Source organism: Falco naumanni, chromosome 6 (genome assembly GCF_017639655.2).
Source record: "Falco naumanni isolate bFalNau1 chromosome 6, bFalNau1.pat, whole genome shotgun sequence".
NCBI lineage: Eukaryota > Metazoa > Chordata > Aves > Falconiformes > Falconidae > Falco > Falco naumanni.
In genome coordinates this window covers 65,537,782-65,561,929 of record NC_054059.1, presented here as the reverse complement: position 1 = coordinate 65,561,929, position 24,148 = coordinate 65,537,782, and the positions used below count along the sequence as shown (strand labels likewise).

At 37.6% G+C, this 24,148-nt stretch overlaps 1 protein-coding gene across 1 annotated transcript in view; it reads right to left on the bottom strand.

The window, feature by feature from the left end:
• Positions 1–24,148, bottom strand: part of AK9 (adenylate kinase 9) — a 76,612-nt gene that overhangs the window by 13,446 nt on the left and 39,018 nt on the right. The window contains exons 17-25 of the mRNA XM_040599399.1: positions 15,748–15,954; positions 14,693–14,802; positions 13,455–13,667; positions 12,631–12,897; positions 8,233–8,351; positions 6,313–6,532; positions 4,075–4,137; positions 3,075–3,269; positions 793–1,011 (exon numbers count right to left, since the gene is read on the bottom strand). Of these exons, the coding sequence (XP_040455333.1) occupies positions 793–1,011; positions 3,075–3,269; positions 4,075–4,137; positions 6,313–6,532; positions 8,233–8,351; positions 12,631–12,897; positions 13,455–13,667; positions 14,693–14,802; positions 15,748–15,954 (1,613 nt within the window). The remainder of the gene's footprint in view (positions 1–792; positions 1,012–3,074; positions 3,270–4,074; positions 4,138–6,312; positions 6,533–8,232; positions 8,352–12,630; positions 12,898–13,454; positions 13,668–14,692; positions 14,803–15,747; positions 15,955–24,148) is intronic.

The window sequence follows — 24,148 nt, the reverse complement described above, 5'->3', positions numbered from 1 at the left end:
GGCCGAAGTATGTTTCTTTCAGGAACTTCCTCCTTTCTGTATCTTGTTCACTGGGGTTTTTTTTAATCAATTCTCCTTTTTTATTTTTGATTTACTCACAATCCAACTTTCTTTTATTTCTAGCATTAAAACCAAAAAAATTACCCACTAATGTTTCACTTGCCACTATAAAACTTTATCAGCACACTTTTGGGGATAGACATGAATACTTTCTGACCTCAACTACCAAGATCTTTAGTAAAATACTATGGAATTAGTTTTGTTACTCTTCAAAATTTATACATTTTGACAATAAAGAATTATTGCTGATGTATTACATGCATTTAAAATTTGTTGGTTTTACTTTTCTGCCACTGCTAGGGCTGGTGGCCACCTGTGTGGCTTCTTACAAGTTCAAACACCAAATCCTTTTAGTTTTTTTTCATTGCTTCTGGAAGGCTTTAAGATCTTCTCCATTGTCCTGTGTTTTGTTTATCATTAGAAATTAAGCATTTCTTTATGATTCAGTGTCACCTTTAATTGTGTTGCCAATGCTAATGTAACAGATGTTACTGAATGCCTCTCAGCCTCAATTTAGCTGCAACACTGAAAAGACACTGAAAAAACACATTTTATTATCAACGCTTGCTGTATTTTGTGTATATTAAATGGTGTAATTTTAATTCAGTAATGTAGTTTTCATTAAATATTTCTGGTATTAGTTTCTACTGTCTGATAATTTTTTTAATATGAAATACCTTTTTAAAAAGTTTTACTTCTTGAAAATATTCTTTAGCTATCTAAGAACATTACCTTGATTGGATCCCACTGGCCAAAAGAACTCAGAAATTTATATGAGAAAGCTAGCATCTTATTTGCAAGTGGCAAACTTATTGGGTAACATTTCTCAAAAAGGCTTCCACGATTTTCCAGTAAAGAATTCAGCTTGCTATATATTTGGTAGCGTACAATGTGAGGCTTCCGTCCTCCATTGATCTTGATTTGTGGTATTAACAATTTTTCAAATTCTTCCTGGTTAATGAAAACATAATGAAACATTAGAACCATAAACACAAACACATTTTTAATAATGACTGACAGCAAGATTTTCTGTGAACTATCAAGGACTTCTTGAGCGTGTTCTCAGTCACCGTAAATCAGAAAAATTTGATTTGAGATGAGAATTGGTCTTCCTGCCCATTGAAGTTTAAATTACCCAGCCTACATTAAGTATCACACTATTAAGGAAAAAAAAAAAAAAAAAAAAAGACAATCTGACAATCAAGCTTGAGAAGTATCTTTGTATCTTTTTTTAAAAAAACACCCATATATCATTCTTTCCCTACTCCAAGCAATTCAGGATGGCTTATTTAGCTACTTTATGAAAATAGTGTTCTTCTCTGGTGATTTATTGTTCTCCAGCTTATTCAACAAAAATATAAATCCAACCCATTTTCTACAGATTTTTTTTCTAGAAACTTAACACTTTTACAAGTGCTGATGTGTTTTAATGTCATCATTTAGTTTTCAATAAAAGACCAAAATTCTACAATGTCAATGAGAACCAACAATTAATGAATCAGAGAACAGTAAAGAAAAGTCTTGAATAATGAATCAGAAATAGTAAGTTGATTAAGGCATAAATGTTTTTGGAATTAAAAAAATAAAGGGAAAGATACTGAGTAAGCTGTAACTAGGGGACATCAGTAGTATCTAGTCCCAATATGTAATTCTATTATACGATACTACTTCTGTACAATTCCTCAATTTCTATATAATATCTATATAGATCCACAGTCTCATATCTTTCCACTTACTGTCATAAGCAGAACTCAATATAATAACAAAATTCTAAAACAGTAGTCACCTCTCTTAATTGCCTGTACCTTTTCTGATCAAATTTTTCATCAGTCTACTCACGCAACAAAAGATAAGCTCCCAAATGACAGAGAGTAAAATGCTCCAAGAACTATGCATAGTATTCCACTGGCTTTAACTTGAAACATTGTATTGTTATGTAAAGAGCTACGGCTGCTACTGGGGTTTCTTGTTCATGGTGTGTCCTGGGCCTTATCCTAAATTCTTTCCAGTTCTATTTCACAAATTCAGTTTATATTCAGAAAGGCGAAATTAGCCACAAGCTACATTCAGAACCCCTAAAATTATTTTTGTGATTATCACTGGGATACATGATTATATGCAATTAATAGTTCAATAAAATCATGATTTTACAGTCACTTTTGGAAGTTGAATGTACTTTCAATTCACCTTCTTCCAAAATTAATGGAAGGGTGGATCTCTGAGCACAAAACATTAATATTTTCCACACAGCTTATGGTTCCTTGTAGCACAAAGAATGTTAGGAGTTTATTCTTGATTCGTCTGAAATTTAATCCATCAACTATTAAAATAAAGTGAACCCTGAGTCAGTCACACTTATGGTGTTGGTAAAGGTTGGATACATTTTGCAGATCTTACATCCATGTGTTGGCTGATCTATTCTGTAAACTTTCTCTCTGGTCATTGGGTAGAGTTTCTTCTAAAATATGGTAAATTTCCTCCTGAAGTAAGATACTTATTATATAGTAAACAAATGGCACCAATCTACTTACTGCCTTCATATGTGAGCATTAAGGTTGCAGATACCTAAAATTAGGTGAGGTTACCTCAACATAGGTAATTGTGCTGTTTTCAATAAAATTATTTTACTAAGAACTGTATTTTTAAAAAATCAGAGATGTCTAATAAGAACTCTGCCTTAAAAATTATTTCAAAATACTGTTCATATATTTATGACTCTCTAGTTTGGTTGCCTGCATCAACTGACCTATCAAAAAGGAAGTGAGGACCCCAAGACTGGGTAGGTCTACCCAAAAGTTTCCTTTGTTTTTTCCTCACAATATTAGTCTTATGAATTATATATTTTTAAAAGTATTTACCTTCTCACTACAGTATTCATCTTGCTTACGTACTTACATCATGAGTACAGCAGCACAGCTGTTTGAACACTATAACTTTTAAATTTGACAAAACTGAAAACTCTTCTTGCATCATGTGATCATATAATTTAACAAAATAAGCAGTGGAGTAGGTACCTGTACTCCTTGTAAACCATCTATTTCTGAATCAAACTTCTCTGTAATTTCATTTTGTATGCGGTCAACAGCATCAATCTCCTGTTCTTCTTCAGGCTCTTCTTCTTCTTCTAAAAACTCTTCTGTAAGTATAGCTTCAACATCTTCATTTTCATTCTCATCTGCCTCCTCAGAATGCTCTTTATTTGCTAAAGCCTATAAAGGTAAATTATTTTGTATTTTCATGTCTATGATACAGATGTTTTGAAGGAACATATGGTCTTCTTGTCTCTTTTTTGATTGGAAAAATCATTAATTCAACAAAACCTCATTTTGGGGTATCCTTTATCGTAAGCAAAAATCTAGTACATTTTAGAATTGTATTTCAGAAGATACAGAGGTATTGTGTAGTGCATACAGTGAAGCAGTGAAGCATTGTACCAGTTCCAAGACTGCTTAAAAACCAAAGTGCTACATGGCAGTTTTGATAAGAGGAGTATTTTTTTCATACATGGTATTGTAGTTTGGCATGACTTTGTTATAAACAAGCATGTTAGCTGAAAGTGTTGTTGACAGAATTTCATGAGCAGTCAAGTAGTACATTAGTGCATTTATAAATATACTGTGTAATTGAGTTTGGGCAGAAATCCTGGTACAGTCCTATTCTGGATTAACCATGGATTCGACAGAGTACTTGAAACACATGCCTAATTGCAATTAGTGGGGCTACTCTTATGCTTACAAATTAGATACATTAAACATATTTGTAAGTATTTTGCTGAATTGAAGCACATATTGAGAATTCTTTAAAAATTGGTTTTATTGTTCATGAATCAATAGTTTCTAAACCAATTTAAATATCATGTCAAATTATTTTTGAAAATAAAGTTTCTGACTGTCTATCACATTTTTACTATTATACATTGCCCTGAAAACTCTGCAACTAAAAGCTCTAGAAATTTCTAAGACATGACTGCAAACACTTCTCTTTAAAATCTTTCTTGCTGGCTTGTTTTCTTACCTTCTGTTTCTTTTGGTTTTTTTCTGCTAAAAGTTCTTCCCTTCTTCTAGCAATCCTCTTATCCTGTTAGTGAAAAAAAGATGTAAGATGACAATGATATTTGCTAATAAAAGCTTTTCCTTGAGAATTGGTAATGTGATTTAGAATTAATGTTGTTCTTTCCACCTTGAAACTCTGTTTCATGTTGCTTCTAATGTTAAAAATACTATCTTGGCAGCTTGATATTTTGCAGACCAGATGTACCTCTGTATAGGTGAACATGTAACTAAATTTTAGTAAAACCAATTTGTCAGCTGCTGAGGCTGGGGTGGGGGAGAGGTGTGTGTAAGACTGTGATTCTGATCACACTGAAAATATAATATTGTTATTGGTAAACTACAGAGTTTCTAAGCTTATAGGTGGTTTATGCCATTAGGCAAAGGGGTGACTGAACATACTATTAAATGTGTGCTGTTCCCTATGGCTGTTTAGAACTGCACAATTTTTACCATGTTACAAGCATTTGAAATGTAGTCCCCCATACATACTTAGCGGATACATGTCAAACACTTGATGGTTAAATCCTAGCTCTGAAGTAATATACTTAAGGCCAGTGGGATTGATGGGAATTCAACCTGTTACTCCTGTTCTTGCACACTGTAATGCTGTTGCCTGGACTGAGATCAGGAAAACTGAGTATGTCAACATGCAGGCAATAGTGTAATTTCAGAAATCCATGTTAACTCCAAGTGAAGTGGTCTGGATACCAGAGCATTCTAAGCAGAGCAGCAAGAAACTCTGCAAAGAGTAATTTGCTCTACTCTTTTGACTAAACTCTGGTGTTCCTGAACGACAAGGCACTGCAGCTGTACTCATTGCTCTCGGTGTCCTGTTGCCAGCTTCTTACAGTGGAGAAGGAAGCTCTAGGGTAGCATTCAACTGGTCTGTCTGCTCTGCCTGGACTCTCTGTATGCCCTCCAGCTTTAGGAACAAAGGAAGGGTTAACAGTACACTCAGCAATGCTGCATTGGCACAGCACCATCCAACTTGCTCACCTACTGGATGCTATGGAAGAGTACTCCATGTGTAACTAAAAACTACACTGCAATACACAGGAGCAAAAGTATCAAATTACTGTTACTCAGGAAATCCTGATTCTGATCTTTCATTACTTCTTAATGCCTTTACCAGTTTGTATCACTGTTTTGTGTATGCGTTTTAAATAGGAACCTGCTCTTTTCCTTTGTCATCAGGAGCCATATTGATGCCTACACTGTTCATTACAAGTTGGACCCTAGAATCTGTAGCACAGGTATTTGCCACTTGAATTATCAGTGATTCCTTACATGGTGAGCTTAGTACAGCAATGTAGGCTGCTCACTAAAATGCACCTTTTCCAACAAGATTTACAGCTTGCATCAGGAAAGATTAAATAGAAAAATATTTTAACTCTCATAGATTATGTGCATTCTCAGAGCCAACCTCTGGCACAAGCTGTTCAGAAAACTTACTGGTATTATATGAGCCCTGTTCCAGATTCCGTTGTACTAATGTCCTTTGAGTCAGCTGCTCTGTAGTACCTTATGCTCAGACCTTTTCTGATAGTACATATGAAGTACTTTATCTTGCTTTTATATAAAGTTAGGAACCCTGAATATATTGCACGTGCTGATTGTAAACATCTGCACAGAGGTTTTAGGTTACTTCAAGTAGCTTGAAACTTTTTCAGTAGTAGTCACAGCTTTGTTCAAATGAGAGACTCTGCAGGTGTAACAGCACTGAGAATGTAGCTTAGTGCTATTATATTTCTGTGCAGAGTATCATAGCTGGAAACACAGACACATACACCATATACAGTACCTGTGAAGTCAGCCTATGGAAGATACAGATCAGCTCAACAGCACATGCTCAGGGAATCTGGGGTGCAATGACAGTACAGTGTGTGAGCTGGGTATTTAATTTTTTATGGCCGTATTCACTATCTCCATCTAGTTGCCTTTTGTTCAGGACTTTCCAGATGTCTGGCATCATCAGCTGCTTTTTTTGGGCTGCATGAATTAGTTGCACAGAGGAATGGAGTCCTAAATTCTTTGTAGTTCCTATAGTAAATCTAGGAATGCTGTGAATGTGTGGAGCTGTGTCTTGTGGCTCCCCTATCTGTTTCTCTGTGAGCTCTTCACTGCTTTGGGAATTTTAGAATCTGTGTTCATACCTGTGCTGCTGAAATTACAAAAAAAGGAGAAAGGACTGAAAACTTACCCTTATTTTTGCTTTCAGGTCTTTCAGTTTCATTCTATTTTCCATTTTTTTATATTGTCTTTCTTTCCATTTTTTCAGACGTGGAGGAAAAAGACGGTCAAAAACATCACTTTCTTCTACTTGAATATGAACTGCAATATCAGGACAGAGTCCTCGTTCTGACAAATACTGGGCTTCATCTGAAGTACGAGGGAAACCGTCTAGTATAAAACCTGTGGACCTAATTGGAAAATAAGGTATTTATCATTACACAATGTACTTTAAAGTGCAACACAGTGAAAATGCAATTAATTTGAATAACACTTTAAACTCCCTTGTTAAATATGTTGCAAGAGTAAACATAAGAATACTTTCAGGTATTATCTTTTGACAATGTAAAACTGATACTTTACTATACGATTTTAATTGGTATACTAACAAATTTATTTCTTCTGAGGTTTTAATGTGCAGAGATTAATTACTTAAGAAGAACTTCAAAGAACCAAAATGAATTGTGTTCTCAGTATTGCTTGTGTGACTCTAAAAACAGTACTTCTCAGGCACTGCTCTCAAAAAAATAGAAGGTGCCCCAAACATTATGTTGGTAACATCTGGCACAAGAAAGCTTGTCGCCTGAAAATGTATTTTTCAGAAATGCCTGACAATTTCTTCTGTAGTACAGGATTTTGCCACATAGATATCTTGTAGTATAGACGATTTTGCCACTCAGCATGACCTACATCTCCCTTCCTGCAGATATTAAAACCAGGTCAGATATGTCTGGAAGCTCTACGGCTTGTTGGGGCTCTTAAAATCTCAATCAGATGACTAGTTCTGTAAAGCTAAATGTTGTGTTAATAAGAGGTTAATGTGTCTCTTTATTACTTTAGACCTTGGTAGGATACATTGTAAAACTGCAGAAAACGAAAGAATCTACAAAGAGTGGGAGTGGATGGAAGAACAGGTGGTCCTGGATGCTGTAGGAAAAAGTTGGGGCAGGATATTGATCATGATGAAGGTTTTCATCTGCTATACAGACCCTGATGAAACTGCATTTATATAATCTAGTATCACACCATGATGTGTAAGGCAGGGCAATTTTTTGTCTTGGTGCGTTCTTTTTCCTAAAACTGATCTCCCTCTTTTTACACCATTAAAAGAACGTTGTCCCCTATCTGTGGGCTGGCAGGACAAAAGTTTATTTGAGGATGTCGTTTATTCTTTTTAAGGCATTTCTCATACTGTTAGGAATAGAACCCTAATGATCAAGCTGCCAGCAGCTATGATCTAGATGGAAATGGATGGAAGAGATAGGACAGGGAAAAAGGGATTTTCCCTGCTGAAATTACATCCTAAAAACACAGTCTGCTTTCTAGAAGTCAACAATCTTATTTATTTATGCAACAATAATCCACATTATCACAGTGTTATGGAGGTACTTTCTGATATGAAAGGAAGTCTATCAGGGCTACCTCATGGAGTACAGATTGTGAAGAATGAATAAGGTAACCTGATTCTGTGTTATTTTGGAGACCATTGATACTTTGTCTTTGCTTTCCACACAATATTTACAATATATGGAAACCAATAGTTACAGCTGGATTCCAGCTCTTCCTGTTTATTAATTACATGGAAATATAAAAGGTTTATTTACATATCTATCCCATAAGCCCACAAAAACTACCTGGCCATTCAGGAGATTTATTCCAACTCAAGTGGGCTAAGTACTTTTGTCCAGTCCTGTGTAGAGTGCACAAGACGTTTTATTACACTCAAAATGTCAATCAAAATGGAGCAACAAAACTGAGAGGTAGGTCATGATTCATAAGAAGTACAAGAGCATTGAAATAATCTCTGAAATAGTTATTTGTAATTATGGACACAATGGAACATCTGCTACCTAAGATTAATTAAAGAAAGAGAGAATCTAATTACAGTTACCGGAATGGCTCCTTCCTCCACCAGTCAAGAACAATGTTATCAAGGACTTCAGGAGGCAATGCCTCATTATCCATTAGATTTGCTTTGATTGCCTCTTCCTCATCAGTTAACTCCACTTCCTTTATATAAAGAAAATCCACAAAAAAATGAAAAAAAAAACAACCAAAAATCCAAACCCAAAACATTAGGAAAGAAAGATCTACTTGACACATTTACTGTTTTTTGGCTAAGTAAGGTACTGTCTTTGTTTGATTTAAACCAGCAGAAACAATCTCATTTGCCACATTTCACTGTACTACGTTCTACATTTTGGGATATTTTCCATGTGCTTGAAGTTGGGTAATTCCCTAAAGTTGGGGCAATTGCTGCTGTATGAGTTATAATGGAACTTAAACCAAGCACAATCATTAAGTATTTAATTATACGTACAGTTAATTCCGAGAAATAGAAACTGAAATGATCCTAATTAGTTTCACCTAATTGCCTACAAGAAGTTTCCCACTTAATTATACATGTTCTCATGCTGAAGACTATCTGCACTACATCAGAATGTTTTTCACTTTTTAAAGGCAACTTTTATCTTTTGATGCAATCCAAAGAAAGATGTCAAAGAAAGATATGTAAAGGTTACTGGGTATAGGCACATGACCAGAAATCAGACAGATAGCATTGTTCTACAAAGCAGTAGTAGTATTAATGACTAGTCAAATGCAGAACATTCAGATACCAAATTTAGCTGATAAGTTCTTGTGAAAAAACTTTTTTCAGAATATGTAACACTGTGATATTGATATGGCTGAGGATGCACTTCTCATACAATGGCTTCCTGACACAAACTGCTGTAAAAAGAATGAAAAGAGAGTATAGATTCATGGTTCTGTATTAGTTTACACTAGTCCCAGTATCAAGATATGTGTTTTTACAAGTATACTGGATAAAAGACAACATTAGAAGTCAAAAAATACCACTGTTCTTGGCCTGCTGACCATGTTACTTTTTCATGGTAATATTCACAGAAGAAAATACTATTTTCTAGTTAGTTGATTTTTTTTTTTAAACTGAAAACAGAATGGCTAAGTTCATAAGAGAAATGTATCAGGTATCCTTCAAAGAGTTCAATACTCTTTCTGCCATACCTTATAAAGGTCTTATTTGTCAAAATTCATCTATATTTGTCTAAGAAGACTAGATATACACTACCAAAAGAGTGTGTTTTTTAAATGTCAGTGGCCATCAAACATGCACCTAAGCTGTATCCAATGTCACCTGGAGAGAAAACTTGATATGCAGCTAGGTATTCCCCTGTCCCTCTCAGCAAATTGATTTAAGTCCTCTGAAACTCTTTCATGAATTCATTACAAAGTTCTGCTGTCCTTTCCCCATGTAGTAGTCATATTAACCCAAATTGTTCAGGAATTTGTTAGCATAACCTGTCAGAAAATAAAGGAATAAACCTTTTTTAAAAAAGGATCCAAAGTGATTCAGGAACCCTCAGAATAATGGTAGGGAGCTGATTGCTGCAAGGACATGTCTAAGTAAGAATTCCTATGCTTGACATCTTTTCTGATAATGTAGCCAAAAGAACTTGAGAATATGCTGGAAGCCACAGGTCTAATGTAGTATGTGTGTGAGTAATATTTTCTCTAGTGCCTGTCACAGTGAAAATACATGTATATAAACATATATATATGATGCAGTGAATATATATTAAGAGATGCTAGTATGGCATAACAGATACCTAAGAAGGCAAAGTGGTAGCCAGATCTGTAACACAGGCATCTTGAAAGAAATGTGTAAAGTGGGAGAAAACTGTAAAACCCGTATGAAAATCTATCACTGACACCATCATTGCAGATGAGCTACTGAAATGGCATTTGTATCTGAGAAAAGAAAAGAAACATGAGAGGTATATTCCAGGTACAGAAAAAAGAACACTCCATAAAGCAGTGGTTTGAAGGACAAGGTTTCTCTCCAGACGATCAGTGCTGTGAAGGCTTTGGTTGATGCATCCTAAACCAACCAGGATGATATCTTTTTGCTAAACTTCCCAGATTGCATGGTAAGTTTTGTTTGCCTTCAGTATTTTTGCTTTGAATATTATAGCTGACCCTTACCTTAAGCTTTGATAGGTACAATTCTAGCATTTTGTGCCAAAGTGAAAGAGCAAATGAAATCAAATGGAATTATTTTGGAGAGGTACTGGGTCAGTGAAGAGCAGGGTAGTTGGACAGTCTGGTGGTAGTCATGCTCAGAGAAATGCTTAGGGAGTCCACAGCCTTGGAAATTATCCTCTAGAGTTATGTGCATGGACCAATTAATGGGTTTCTAAACAGAACTGAAATTGCATCAGCTGTGCTTTGCTCATGCCATCAGATAAAGCACTTTACAAGAAGTGCAAAAAAACCCCAACAACTAATGTAGAAGAAGATTGTTTACCAGCATGATGATGAGGAAAAAATACTAACAGAAGTGTCTTAGTGTAAGACATGTATTGATGCCAAAAAAATAAAGATGAGTGAGAGCCAGCCGTAACCATCAATGCCAGGAAAGCTTGCCATGTTTTTGGCTGCGATGACCAAGTTGTAAACTGACTTCCCAAACATCCTCTTAGATTTAACTGATGAAACCCGAAATTTTTGTTCTGACATCCATGATTTTGATCTGTAATCCCTCTGTGTTGAAGCATTTGATTCCAATATTACCTGCTCTTGTATTATTTAACCAGGAACGCTACCTTCCAGTGATCAGGCACCTCCTCTGCTTTTCAAGACAATAGAGAGTGGCCTTGAATCCACCTTTGGCAGCTTTCTTGGCACCTGTGAATGCACTCCATTGACTTGAACATGTCCAGACTACATAAATGGTCCCAAATTTGATCCTATTCTGCTGTGAGTAGTACCACTGTTCACCCATTCTTTCCTATTAGGCAGAGACCTAGCAGGCCACAGACTAGACTGTACTTGTAAAGACCACGGTAAAAAAGGCATTGAGCATCTCAGCCTCTTCTGCATCTTTCCTCAAAAGGTCATCTACTCCACTCAGTAGCAGACTCATTTTCAAGGTCTTTCTTTTACTGCTGTTGTTCTATAGAAATTCTTATTGCAGCCTCTCAGATCTGTCACTAATTTCCTCTTCCATTGAGTGCTTGTCTTCCTGCCATCTTCCTAACACTGTGCCTGGATGTTGTTTCTGTATGCCTCCTCTGTAGGCTGCTTCCTCTCCTGCATGTTTCCTTAGATACGGTGGTAGGAAGTCTTCGAAGGTGTTTGATGACTAGTAACTTGAAGGAACACAGCAGGCATAAGTAGCACAAAAAAAAAAATGGCTCTTAGAATGTGACGCAGGAACTTGTTTCTTCCTGAAGCTCTGAGAGTTGGGTAAACCCTTATTTGTATTGTCTAGGAGGTAGATTTTCAATTTCTTTGTATTATACATTTTTTGAAAGATTAATAGGCTCTGTACCTGTATTGAGACTTCTCCACATAATGAAGGCTTTTATCATATCCATTGTTGCCTAAAGAAGAATTCATTTGCATTGAAAACTTGTCCATTGATGTCTAAAAAAAAAAATCACTCTCTCCTATTAAACATTCATATAAATGTATATTGTTCAGGGAAATTACACCCTGTAAGAGACGGGGTTTAGAATGTACATGTATAACAATTTTGAACCAGTATTTAATCTGATTAAGAAAAAGAAGTAATCTTCTGAAAATGATCATTCATTAATTATTTTACCAGGATCATGAATATCAAGCTATTTGCAACAGTTTTTAAAATACAAGGTGCAGTTTATGCTACCCAAGAGTGTTTTTCTGGTTTGAAACTCTGCTGCCCATAAGCAAAGGCACTACAATCCAGGTTACAAAACCTACCATATTGAAAAAATATTAGCTTAGTTACTTTGTTAGGAACACTGAAATATTTCTGATTTTTTGACAAGGGGTGATCAGACTGAAGGGCTGGTAGAGGCATTCTATTCTTTTGCCCCAAGAAAGTGAACAGAGCACTGCTCGTGAACATTTCTAAACTCCTGTGCAATTGGATCACGTGCACCTGACTGAACTGGCATATTTTAAATATTTGAAAGAAACTATACCTTCCCATTATTTTTTTCCTCAGTTTGTATTCCTGTGCCCCATTTAGCATCTATGTCCATCTATCTATTTAGAAAAAAATCTGTTTAGAAAAAAACCTATGTGTAATTCTTGGAAATGTTTTGTAGAATGTTTGTGGCATTTTTAAGAAAACATTGTCAAGCACTATTACTTCCAAATTTCATCAAGTAAGTAATTTAACATAAGTAATTTTTATCAGGCTAGAATTTTATAGGAAATTCCTATTGTGGTCTGAAAATGGTTAATTTGTGTATGGACATAAAGAAGATCAGGTTATTACCTGTTTGCTTTTTTCAGTCTCAGTTTTAGTCATGGTCTGAGAGAAGTCTTCCAGTTCCTGTGTCAGAATTGTCATTTTGTTGTCATCTTCTTCAGGTTCTTCATTGAAATGGGGCCCGACTTTCTCTTTAGTTTTGGGTAAGATCAATTCCTGTAGATACTCTTCGAACTGAATATGGAAAATGCCTAATTTGTCTGCTATGTATCGTGCACAAGTAGTTTTACCTGCTCCATGAGTCCCAAGTAAGCACACCCGTAAAGGAGGGGCCTATAGGAAAAAATTGGAACATTTTGTAACAGTTTGGAGTCTACAGTGCCACCCCTACTGTTTTTTATATTATAAAAATTGCATGAAAACCAGTCTATTTTGGATTTTGATTTTTCCAGGCTTTTCTACTCTCTAGAAACACTGAACAAATCCACTATGGCAGTTTAAACCAGGAAGTAAAAGTAAAACTTCATTAGACAATTCTTCTAAATCTTCCCTTCTTTTACTCTTCTTTCACTTACAAAAAAACCCCAACAACTTAAAGATAGTAAAAAAGAACCCAATATGTGTGATTTATTAATCACATCTTATGATTATTGTAAGCCTTTATACACTCTTCCTCTCTTTTCTATTTGCATCATTAACTCAATGTGTTAATTTAAGCGTACCCTAAAAAGTCATGAGGGAAGCAATGTGTTTTGTTTGTTTCAAGGACTTGCCTGATACTTTTGTTGTTACCTAGAAAAAATCAGCGATAGTAAGCCATTACAAATGGGAATGGAAAATTGTGATTTTAATCTGTTATTATCTGCTTAAACAATTTTGAAGATTCTCACTTGTATTGGTTCATTGTGAGCCACATACTCCTCAGGGTTCTTCAAAAATTTATCTCTGTACTCAGCCGTTGAAAAGTAATAAATCTTTTCTTGATATTTAGCTGCATGTTCATAGAGTCCTGGGTAAAGGACAAAGTTCTCTTTCAGACTGACCGGACAAAAGTGTTTTGTGTCTCCCATGTGCCTTTTCTTTTCCTTAGTTTTTTCTTCATCCTGAAAATATGAAATTTTTCAAAAACTATTTGTTCACTTAGACTTAAGTAGTTCACTTAGATTAGGTAAATAGAATTGATCAGATTAAGTAATGTCAAATACATCAACTGGGCACTGAATGAGAATGGTAGTTCTCAAGATAGTTTATAAACTGAATATTAAGTCTGTGAAAATACACACCTTTTAGATTCAGAGTTAGAAAACAAACTGCCCATTCTACTGAAAGGATTATTGAGTAAAGAATAACCATTTAAAATTTGAAATTATAATATCATACTTAGCTGTTGAAGACCAAAATTAGGCTAGAAGTATCTATGGTAAAATCTTTTTCTGCTGTGTTCTTGAAACCCACAATCTGTTGCTTCTAAATGTGCAGAAGTAGACCTCTTCAGAAAAGGCAATGAGAGTATTATGGAGTTATACCATATACTCCATGGTATTATGGAGTCAGATTACTTATTTAGTAAAATCAATTTCTAAAAAATCTAATCAGTACTGCTCCCTTACAGTATAAGGATATCCCGTACTGTTAAATCTGGGGATAAGAATCTTCCAATATAGGATGAGAATAAAGGAAAGGTGAAGCTAGAGCTTTAATTTCATTAAAATGTGTGTTTGAAAATTATCAATAGCTGAAATGAAACAGAGGATTGCACATTAGGACTCCGCATCTTCTGATGTTTATATGATGGCTCACAGAATCATTGTTAATTAAAAGAAATCAAAGTTCACATTTGTTTCTTTAATAAAACCTGTCTTTACCATCTGGCGAAGCTAGGTACATTCATCCTCTCTATTAGCATGGGGTATTTAGGCTTCTCGCTGGACTAAAACGACTATCAGCCAGAACACTGTGTTCCTATACAATGAAAATCTTGAAGCATATGCTGATCTTTATTTTGTAAGAAGGCTGAAATTGGATCATACAAAATCAGGTGCAAAATCTGACTTCTCTGGGTTTATGTTCAAACTGAAAATAAATTAATTAAAATAAAAGCATAAATAGACAAAGCCAGCATGCTTACTTCTTCATTTTCATTTTTCTCTTCTTCGTCTTCCTCTTCAGCAGCCAGATCTTCTGCTTCCTCATCTAAGTCTTCAGCAGATAATTCCCAACCATGGTATTTGAAAGGTTCTGAAGAGGTTAATTTTTTTTTTCCTGATTCAGTATTTTTCATTTGACGATGTCAAAATATAATCTTTTTGTCCATAAAAGTAAGCACGTATGTGAAAGCAAATCATGCCAACTGTATATTGCATTTCTACTACTCATAGAACAAAATATTCTCCCTGGATGCAGGAATAATATATTACTTCCTCCAAAAATAGAAACTTACTGGTTGTTTTTTTGTTGAAGTAAATTGGTATTTTCAACAGGAACTTGTAGTACAAAGTATTATACAAACACATGCAGAGAGTGCCATTACTGTTTGCAACAGTGTGTTAACTATTGTTCATTGGGGAAAATAATCAGTCAAATTTTACTTGATTATAAAGCTAGCACATTTTGGTTAATGAAACACTTGCATTGTAGCAATGGTAGGAAAAATGTAGTGTTAATATTATTTATCCAGTACTCAAAATTATAGATTTAAGCACACAAGTGAAGAAAGGTAATTTGCCAAAAAAATACCAATATTGTAAAAACCCAGCCTTGAAACAGTCTGTGCAGGTGGGTAGCTTAGATTATGACACACCCTGAAAGTATCATTGACTTCAGTGAATGCTGTACATAAGCGAACCTTTGTTATCTGTCCATGTCTCAACCAGTATCCTAACATGAACAGATAGAGCAAGTAACCGGGGAAATGCACTGTCAGAATGTTTAGGGAGCTATTATATATATATATTTGTATAGCCATATATATTTTTTTCAAACATATATATTCCCCACTCTTCCTATTGTCTTAAAGGCTGTTAGTGTGCTTTTCAGCTGTTCCCACTTGGTGTGAGTAATACAGAACTGAGTATAACCTACCACCCGCCCCCGCACCCCACACCCCAAATATACTCATCATACAAGCTCTCCAAAATCCCTCTCGGTAGGTTAAGTGTAAATCACATAAACAGTATTACTTACTTTCCATAGCCAGCACAGTTTGATTAAGCAGGCTTTCTGGAGTTTGCTCAGCAATCTCTAAAACAAGAACCTGAACTAGAGATGACTGCTTGATTACTGACTCCACTGTTTGCCAGTCATGCATGAAAAGGTCAATTTTCCTTTTAATAATTTCCATTTCTGGTATATCTTGGAAGTCATCCTCTGCAAAATCAGGTAGCATGACTTCTGAAAATCAAAAAGTACATAGAAAGCAATACTTCTCTAAAATGTTTTGCATTTAAAAATTATCATTATGCTTTGGAATCATTTTTATTTTCATCAGATATGGTGGCATATTTCTTTTAGTACTCCTTCATTCCCCAACCCCCCCCCCCCTCCCCCCCCCCCCCCCCCCCCCGATTATGGCTTATTATATTATTAGTTTATAAAGACACTTAGAAAAGGCCAGGTCCATTATGTTGATATAGTATACACTGATGCTTCCCCAGGAAAATAAACAAGGTCAAATTACATAACTACATTTGCATATGGTTATTTAAATCAGCACAGCACATAAATAAATATAATGACTCTTTCTGCAAAGAAATATAAGGAATATACATTAACTTAAAAATTATGATTTAATGATGAACAGTTTTTGACAGGCTATCCATATGGTCATGATTCATAGGGAACGTACCAGTATAGGAAAAAAATAAAGAGTTGGAAAACTAGCATACACCGCAAAAAAGCAATGTCATGTTCTGACCTGGTTCAGGTTCAGTTACTGAAGCTGTTGTGGGGTGTTCAGGTTGCATGTTAGGTATCTGCTCTTTTTAAGTGGAGTATGTTCTCTTCATGTGAATAGAAATATAATGCATATTACTAGATGTTTTTCTTCTTCAGCATTTCAATATACAGATGTTAATTAATTAAACCTTCATTTACTCAAATGAAGGCACACAGATATATAAAGAGCAACATGGTAAAATTGCAGAGAAAATAGAAGATTTTTGGGAGAAAGGAAAAAGAAGGGACTAAACAGAGAAGTCCACATCAGTGTAAATATTAAGGATAGGAGGATGGTATTGAAGACTAAAATCCTAAACTGGTAAAGGCAAAGCAGTGAGCTAAAACACTAAACCATGCAATATAGGAGTACTTACAAGTGATGTCTCTAACCATAACTAACAAATAAGGCAAGGCACACTTACAAAAAGCAGCCTAGGGAGCACTAGCAACCAGGAGCGCTGCAAACAGAGCGGGCAAACAGCGCATGGCGCGTCAGGGCATGGTGCAGCAGTTGGCATGGAAGGGCACGCAGGAAAACCACAGGCACCCTGCCAGCTCAAGAGGTGAGTTCAATTGGTGGTCATCACCCTCTCAGAAGGAGCTTAGCTATGTTATCATCCGGCAGAAAGCTATGTCCTCTGCACTTGCCAGAATGGATGAGCTCCCAGGAAATGCTCCCAGAGCAATATGGAGCTCCCACAAAAACATGCAGCCACCCAGGTCTCAGGCTGCAGGACTTGCTAGAGCCTTTCATGGTTAGTGGATGGCAGTAGTGAGAAAAGCAGTGCGAGATGTGACCAGGTGGAGTGCCTGGTGGCAGAGCTAGAGATGAAGCAGAAAGGTTAAGGAGACTCAGGGAGTCTGAGAGAGACTGCCCTCCCTGAGACACAAACAGGAACAGCTGCCAGAAAGAACCCAAGGTCAAGGGGATCCCGTATCCTTCCCCCTGCCGGGCTGAAGGTAGTAGCTTGAAGGAAAGGAGTAAGCCAAGGCAAATCCATGCTTGGGATGGCAGGTGAACCCATTACCGCTTTTCCCTGTGGGTGGCAATGAAGCTGCAACACATAGTCCAAGGGTGATCAAAAAAAGACTTCAGGGTTTTGGGATGGTTGCTAAGGGAATCTGCAGCACAGGTTATTTTTTCCTTTCTCCTTCCAGTTGTGAGCAGCAACATGGAAGAAACAGACACACCCAGTCTATTAATACGTGGCTCCATGGCTGGTGTCACCACCACAGGTCTGTGTTTTTCCATAATGGGATGGCCTACATGGCACCAGGCTTACTGGCATCAGATAGGATTCACCTTTCTCAAAGGGGGAAGAGGGTCTTTGCTCATGAGCTAGCAGGGCTCATTGACAGAGCTTTAAACTAGACTTGAAAGTGGAGGGGGATAATATCAGGCTTGCCTGTGACAAGCTGTGGGATGATACACCAAGGTTAGAGGGATGGGGTGCTAGTGAGGGCTCTCAGCCTGTTGTTCTGAGACATGCTGGCTACACTGGAGTACACTTGAAGTCTTATGGAGATGAGCCAGGGGCTCCTGAGGTAATAGCAGCCAAAAGGGGAACACCAGTGAAAAACCTCAGAGGAATGAAGGGCTGCGCCTCTAAGAAGGTGACACGGCCAACAGCCCAGCTGAAGTGCCTCTGAACCAATGCAAGCAGTAGGAGCAACAAACAGGAGGAGCTGGAAGCCACTATACTGCTAGAAAGCTATGACCTGGCTGCCATTACTGAAACTTGGTGGGATGAATCCCATGACTGGAGTGCAGCTATCAATGGCTACAAGCTGTTCAGATGGGACAGGTAAGGAAGGAGGGGTGGAGGGGTTGCCCTTCACATCAAGAAATGGATAGAGTGTGAAGAGCTGTCTCTGCAGAATAGCCACAAGCAGGCTGAAAGCTTATAGGTAAGAATTAGAGATGGAGGCAACAAAGGGAACCTTGTGGCTGGTGTCTACTAAGACAGCCTGATCAAGGAGAGCCTACTGATGAAGCCTTCTTACTTCAGCCCAAGGCATTGCACTCACAAGCTCTTGTCCTTCTGGGGGACTTCAACCACCCCAACATCTGCTGGAAAAGTAGCATGGTGAGCTGTAGGCAATCCAGGAGTCTCCTGGAATGCATTGAGGACAACTTCCTAAGCCAGGTAATAGCCCTACCAGAGGGGATGTAATACTGGACCTGATGGGATCAAGTGCACCCTCAGCAAGTTTGCTGACAATACCAGACTGTGGTTTGGTCAGCATGCTGGAGGGACAGGATGCCATCTAGAGGGACCTGGACAAGATCATGAAGTGGGCCTGTGTGAACCTCAAGAGGTTCAACAAGGCCAAGTGCAAGGTCTTACACCTGGGTTAAGGCAACCCCTGGTATCAGTATAGGCTGGGGGATGAAGGGATTGAGAGCAGCCCTGCAGAGAAGAACTTTGGGGTACTGGGGGATGAAAGGCTGGATGTGAGCCGGTAAATGTGTGCTGGCAGCCCAGAAGGCCAACTGAATCTTGGGCTGCATCAAAAGAAGCGTGGCCAGCAAGCTGAGGGGGTGATTCTCCCCCTCTGGTCTCATGAGACCACACCTGGAATATTGCATTCAGCTCTGGAGCCCTCAGCACAGGAAAGACATAAACCTGTTGTAGCGAGTCCAGAGGAGGAACACAAAAATGGTCAGAGGGCTGGAACAGCTCTCCTGTGAGAACAGGCTGAGACAGCTGGAGTTGTTCAGCCTGGAGAAGGCTCCAGGAAGACCTTATTGCAGGCTTTCAGGACAAGGGGTATTGGTTTTAAACTAAAAGAAGGTAGATTTAGACTAGATATAAGGAAGAAATCTTTTACAATGAGGGTGATGAAACACTGGAACAGGTTGCCCAGAGAGGTGGTAGATGCCCCATCCCTGGAAACATTCAGGGCCAGGCTGGATGGGGCTCTGAGCAACCTGATCTGGTTGAAGATGTCCCTGCTCATTGCAGGGGGTTGGACTAGATGACCTTTAAAGGTCCCTTCCAACCAAAATCATTCTATGATTCTATGATTCTATGACAGGTACACAGAGATTATGATCCACCTTTTAAAAGTGATCTGTAATAGGTATGTCTTCATTCCTGGATATCTAATGTTTAATCTTTGCAGAGATGCTGAACATACTTTTGCCAGTTATATGAAACAGAAACTGTGGGTGTTAACCAGCTTGAAATTTAGATCTATTTGTTCAGAGAACTGGAATACTTCCATTTCATAACAAAGTCTGCAACAGAATTGAAAAAGGGAATTAATTTCTTCTGACTTTCAAGCCTCATTTGTGTGATTTAACCACTAAACCAGGCCTCTTAAGAGTTATGAATGCTTCTTTCCAGTTGTGCATTGTTATGAATGTACAGAAATTAATGAACAGATTATCTGTTGCATATTCAGAGACAATTTGGTCATACATGTGTAATGAAAAAGTTTATAGCAGATAATGGCATTAATTATGCACTATATATGCATTAAGAATACAAGGAATATCGTAAAAGAATTTGTGCCAATTTAAAATCAGTTATTTTTCCCGATTAATAATAACTGTAAAAACTCCAAACAAAATAATACTTGAAACATCTATTCATACTTCTTCAATATTAAGAACTGTTTTCAAATGCTAAGAATTCCAATTTAGAATAAGTTTCCTATTGAGACATTTTGGCTCTTCCCAGTGCATTCTCGTGGAAGAAATGGATATTGCCTCTATTTATCCTACTGAGTAGAGGGAGAACATGCAGGTGTTGAAGGCTGAAGGTCCTCCCAAAAAACAGAGGAGTCATATTTGAAACTCACTGTGTTATTCACAGGATTCTCAGGAACAGCTTCTCTTACAATATTGGCAAAGCCCTTGCAAGTAGCAGCAGCCTAGGTTTACCATTCTTGAAATATGACTTTGTCTGCTGTTGCCTCTGCACTTTCTTAGGTATACACTTACAGGGATCTTAAGAATATGCTTACTTTTGCAGACAAAGGTGTGTTATACCTATGACCTATAGAACCCAAATTGCTATGAAGCAATACAAACGTATGTACGTGTGGAGTAATTCTAAGAAGTATCAACAATGAGATGCAAAAGTGTAACCCATTTCTCTGGAGGCTCCAAGTCATCCATAGCTACACTAAAGACTGTGGATGTAAATCCCATCTGCCAGTCAATACACTCCAGGACAAGGAGTATATAAATGATGATAATAATAGTAGCATAAATATTAATGAATAAATAATTATTTTTTTTAATTATACCATGGCTTCCCTCTGTGGATACTTGAACTATGAAACTCTCACAAAAAAATTTAACTTTAATGAAGCCATGTCTGCATACAATAGCTTGTTTAATGAGTAAGGGAAAATAATTTAATCTCTTCAGATACATTGTGAAGAAATTTTTTATGTCAGTTGTTTAAGATCAGAGAAGTCCAAACGTGACTCCTAACATTGTCTCATGAAAAGTAAACAAAAGTTAGAGATTCAGAGAATGCATTAATATAAGTAAGAAATTAACAGGTACTACTCTTGGTAAACATGACAAATCCATACCAAATGTGTTGTCATACTTGGTGAGCAAAATAACAAAGGGATAGTTTCTTCTATTGCCATCCATTTAGCAGAAAAAGCCAGTGGGAGTTAAAAACTTGATATTGACAGCAGATACTGATTTAAAACTTGACATTGACTCATCAACAGAAAAGGAGAAAGATACTAATTTTTTCCTAGGGCTGCAATTAGTAACCATTTAGACATTGCTAGGCCTTGAAAGTCCTGAGACGAAGTTCTGTTTCAGCTTGAAGAAGATACAGTGGCGCCTAGATGACACCATCACCACCTTGTCCTTACTAAATCATGAACAGTCTCCAGCAGCAGCAATATGGTGTTGCTGCTACTCCCATTCCCTGAACTCATATAACTTTCAACCCTCATTGTTTTCTTTTTCTTATTATTTTTGTGTTTTGTTTAATAAGTCTGATATCAGTGCTTTCAGCTAACAGACGAAAAAGTAGTTGAGAGCAATGACTTCAATGGTCTGATAATACTGTAGGTTTGCTGGGACTTACAGTGTATGCTGTGATTGTCTCCTGCCAGAAATGAAGCTGCATGAAAGAGCTTGAATGGCGGATAGAGTGATTTTCTACTTTCCTATACTTTTCCCTTCCTCTTGTTATTTCTGTCTTGTTATTAGTTTGAAAGAGCAGGAACAGATTTTGACACAAGCAACAACAGGGCCAGTCTATTCCAATGGACTTTTACTGATTTTTACAAAAAAGGACCATTACTACTATTTTTTCTTATATAACTTCCTACACATAGAAAGGAGCAGTATTACTAAAAATGAAAGCCTTATGTAATGCCTTGTATGTTAAAAGCTTTGACCATTTTTTTCAAAATACAAACCCTCAAAACATTAAAAAACCAGTGTTTCATGGTTACTCCCTGGCATTAAGCAGACCAGTGTTTGCTATGTGAAATTGCAGCACTGTAACATTCATTTTGAGTTTGTTACAACCTGAAAAATGCAAACAATTTTCCAGCTCATGAAGAGTTAGATTGCCCTGTTATAATTTTCTTCTTTAAGAAAACTCGTATTTCCTCCTGGAACTGAATGACTCTCAATCTTCTCTTGTGGATTGTTGAAGAAATCCACGAATGCCACACTTAATTTTCCAAAACGGAGCCAGATCAAAAAATGCCCTTACTAAATACAATGTAGCTGGATTTCAGTGATTAGGTACCAGTAAGATTCAGCAGGAATAGGACTTAACATAATGGTCACAGTAGAGATGCTGCCTAACTTTTGTCTAACACGCTACCAACAAAAGCATCGCCTGGAAGTGTCAATAGCAGCTGGGATATATGAGTGCCTGAAGGACAAGGAAAACATCTATTTTTCTGACTTGGATGGCTAAGCTACCTGTGAAGCTATCATACCAAAGGTCAGTGCCACTACTGTCTCCTAGAAGAAAGCAAGCCAGTGCCCTGCCTCCAGCGAGTTAATTGCCAAAGAGCTAGAGTTAGGAACTCCTGTTCTTTTGTCATCAGCCAAATTTAAAAAGACACAGGGTTTCAAACACATGCCTCCTTTTGACGTTCCTTCATGGTGCACTGTGGTTGGCCCCTTGCTAGTTTGCTACTTCTTGTGCCTGTTTCTGCAACCCTTAATTCCATATATGAAGCCAGGCACTTACAAGTTAGTATGGCAGTTTTGGGTGCTGCAATGTCTACACCTCCTTATGGGACCGGGCCTTAATGGGCAGTCCTCTAGAAACACAGTAGATTTCTAGATACTGAGGTGCTTTTAAGAATTTGATTCTTCTGCTTATGAAGCTGAAACTTACTCTCTCAATACCTGAATTTACATTTACTATAGATATGATAAACTCAGATTTGAAGTAAATCAGGGCCTCTATGGCAGCTCATATGCTGGGTGACGGACCCGAGGGCACCCTCAGGCCTGGCTGTCCCTGCCCAGGCCCCTGGGGCTCCCCCGACCTGCCCACAGCCCAGGACCCCATGGCAGCCCCTGGGGCCACCAGCCCCTGCCCCAGCAGCGCCGCACCAGGGCTGGTCTCCAGCTCCCATGGCAGAGCCATGGGCTCTGCCGAGTTGGGCCAACATTCCAGCGTGGCCTCAGCTCGTCCCTGTCCCCAGGGAGGTGCCCAATGCCGAGGGCTGGGGCTGCCCTGCTCCTGGCTGGGGTGGTGGGACTGGCTGTGGCTGCTTGGCCCTGCCCTGATGGCCATGTTACCACACCGTGCTGCCAGCTCCTGGTTTCTTTGGGAGTAGTTGGCCTTTACAGTGTCCTGACATGCTGTCCCCCAAGATGAACTGCAAAACTTTATTTTAATTGAACCACTTTTAAACAATAGGTTAACAAATAAGCATTTTAGCAAGTGGTTTTGTGATCTTTTATAATAAAGAATACTTAATGAATTTTCTCTCTTTTTTTTACAGCTTTGAACAACACAACTATTAGACTGACACAGCAGTGGCTAACCTTCCTTCTATTTGGATGATTATTAGTCTAAACATAAACCAAAAGTACAAAAGGGCGTATCATTGACCTGGAACACATTGCAGATTTCAGATAGTCTGATTAGAAATTAATTTTTTTACAATGTTTCTAAACATTTGCATTTCACTAAACTGCACATTCATTCTATATATATAATTACATTAGTTATCCCCTGCAATGACAAATCTGTCTCTTGCTGTGATTCTAAATAGGAACATGAAAATACCTTCCTTTTTATGTACATCAAAAGATGTTGTGTAAATGGTACAATTAATTATGTTGCATTGTGCAGTGATGTATTCTAAAAGGGACAGAGATGTATCCAGGTAAAACTGCTTAAATTTGAGCAGCTTTAATGCATTATGTAATGATTATGAACAGAGATTTTAAGAAAATAAGCAAAGGATACATTAATAACTAGGTTACGCTAACTGCTTTTTGCACGTGTTATCCCTGGCACATTCACACTGTAGAAATCACATGTACTGCCTTGTGAACCACAGCCCTATTCAAAGCAATATCAGCTGGAAGATGGTAATGCATGCTGTCTGGATCCAGCCTTCAATAGATCATCGTTTCTAGTCCTGCCCTTTAAAAACCTCTCAGTTCCGAGTAGGTCATGAAACT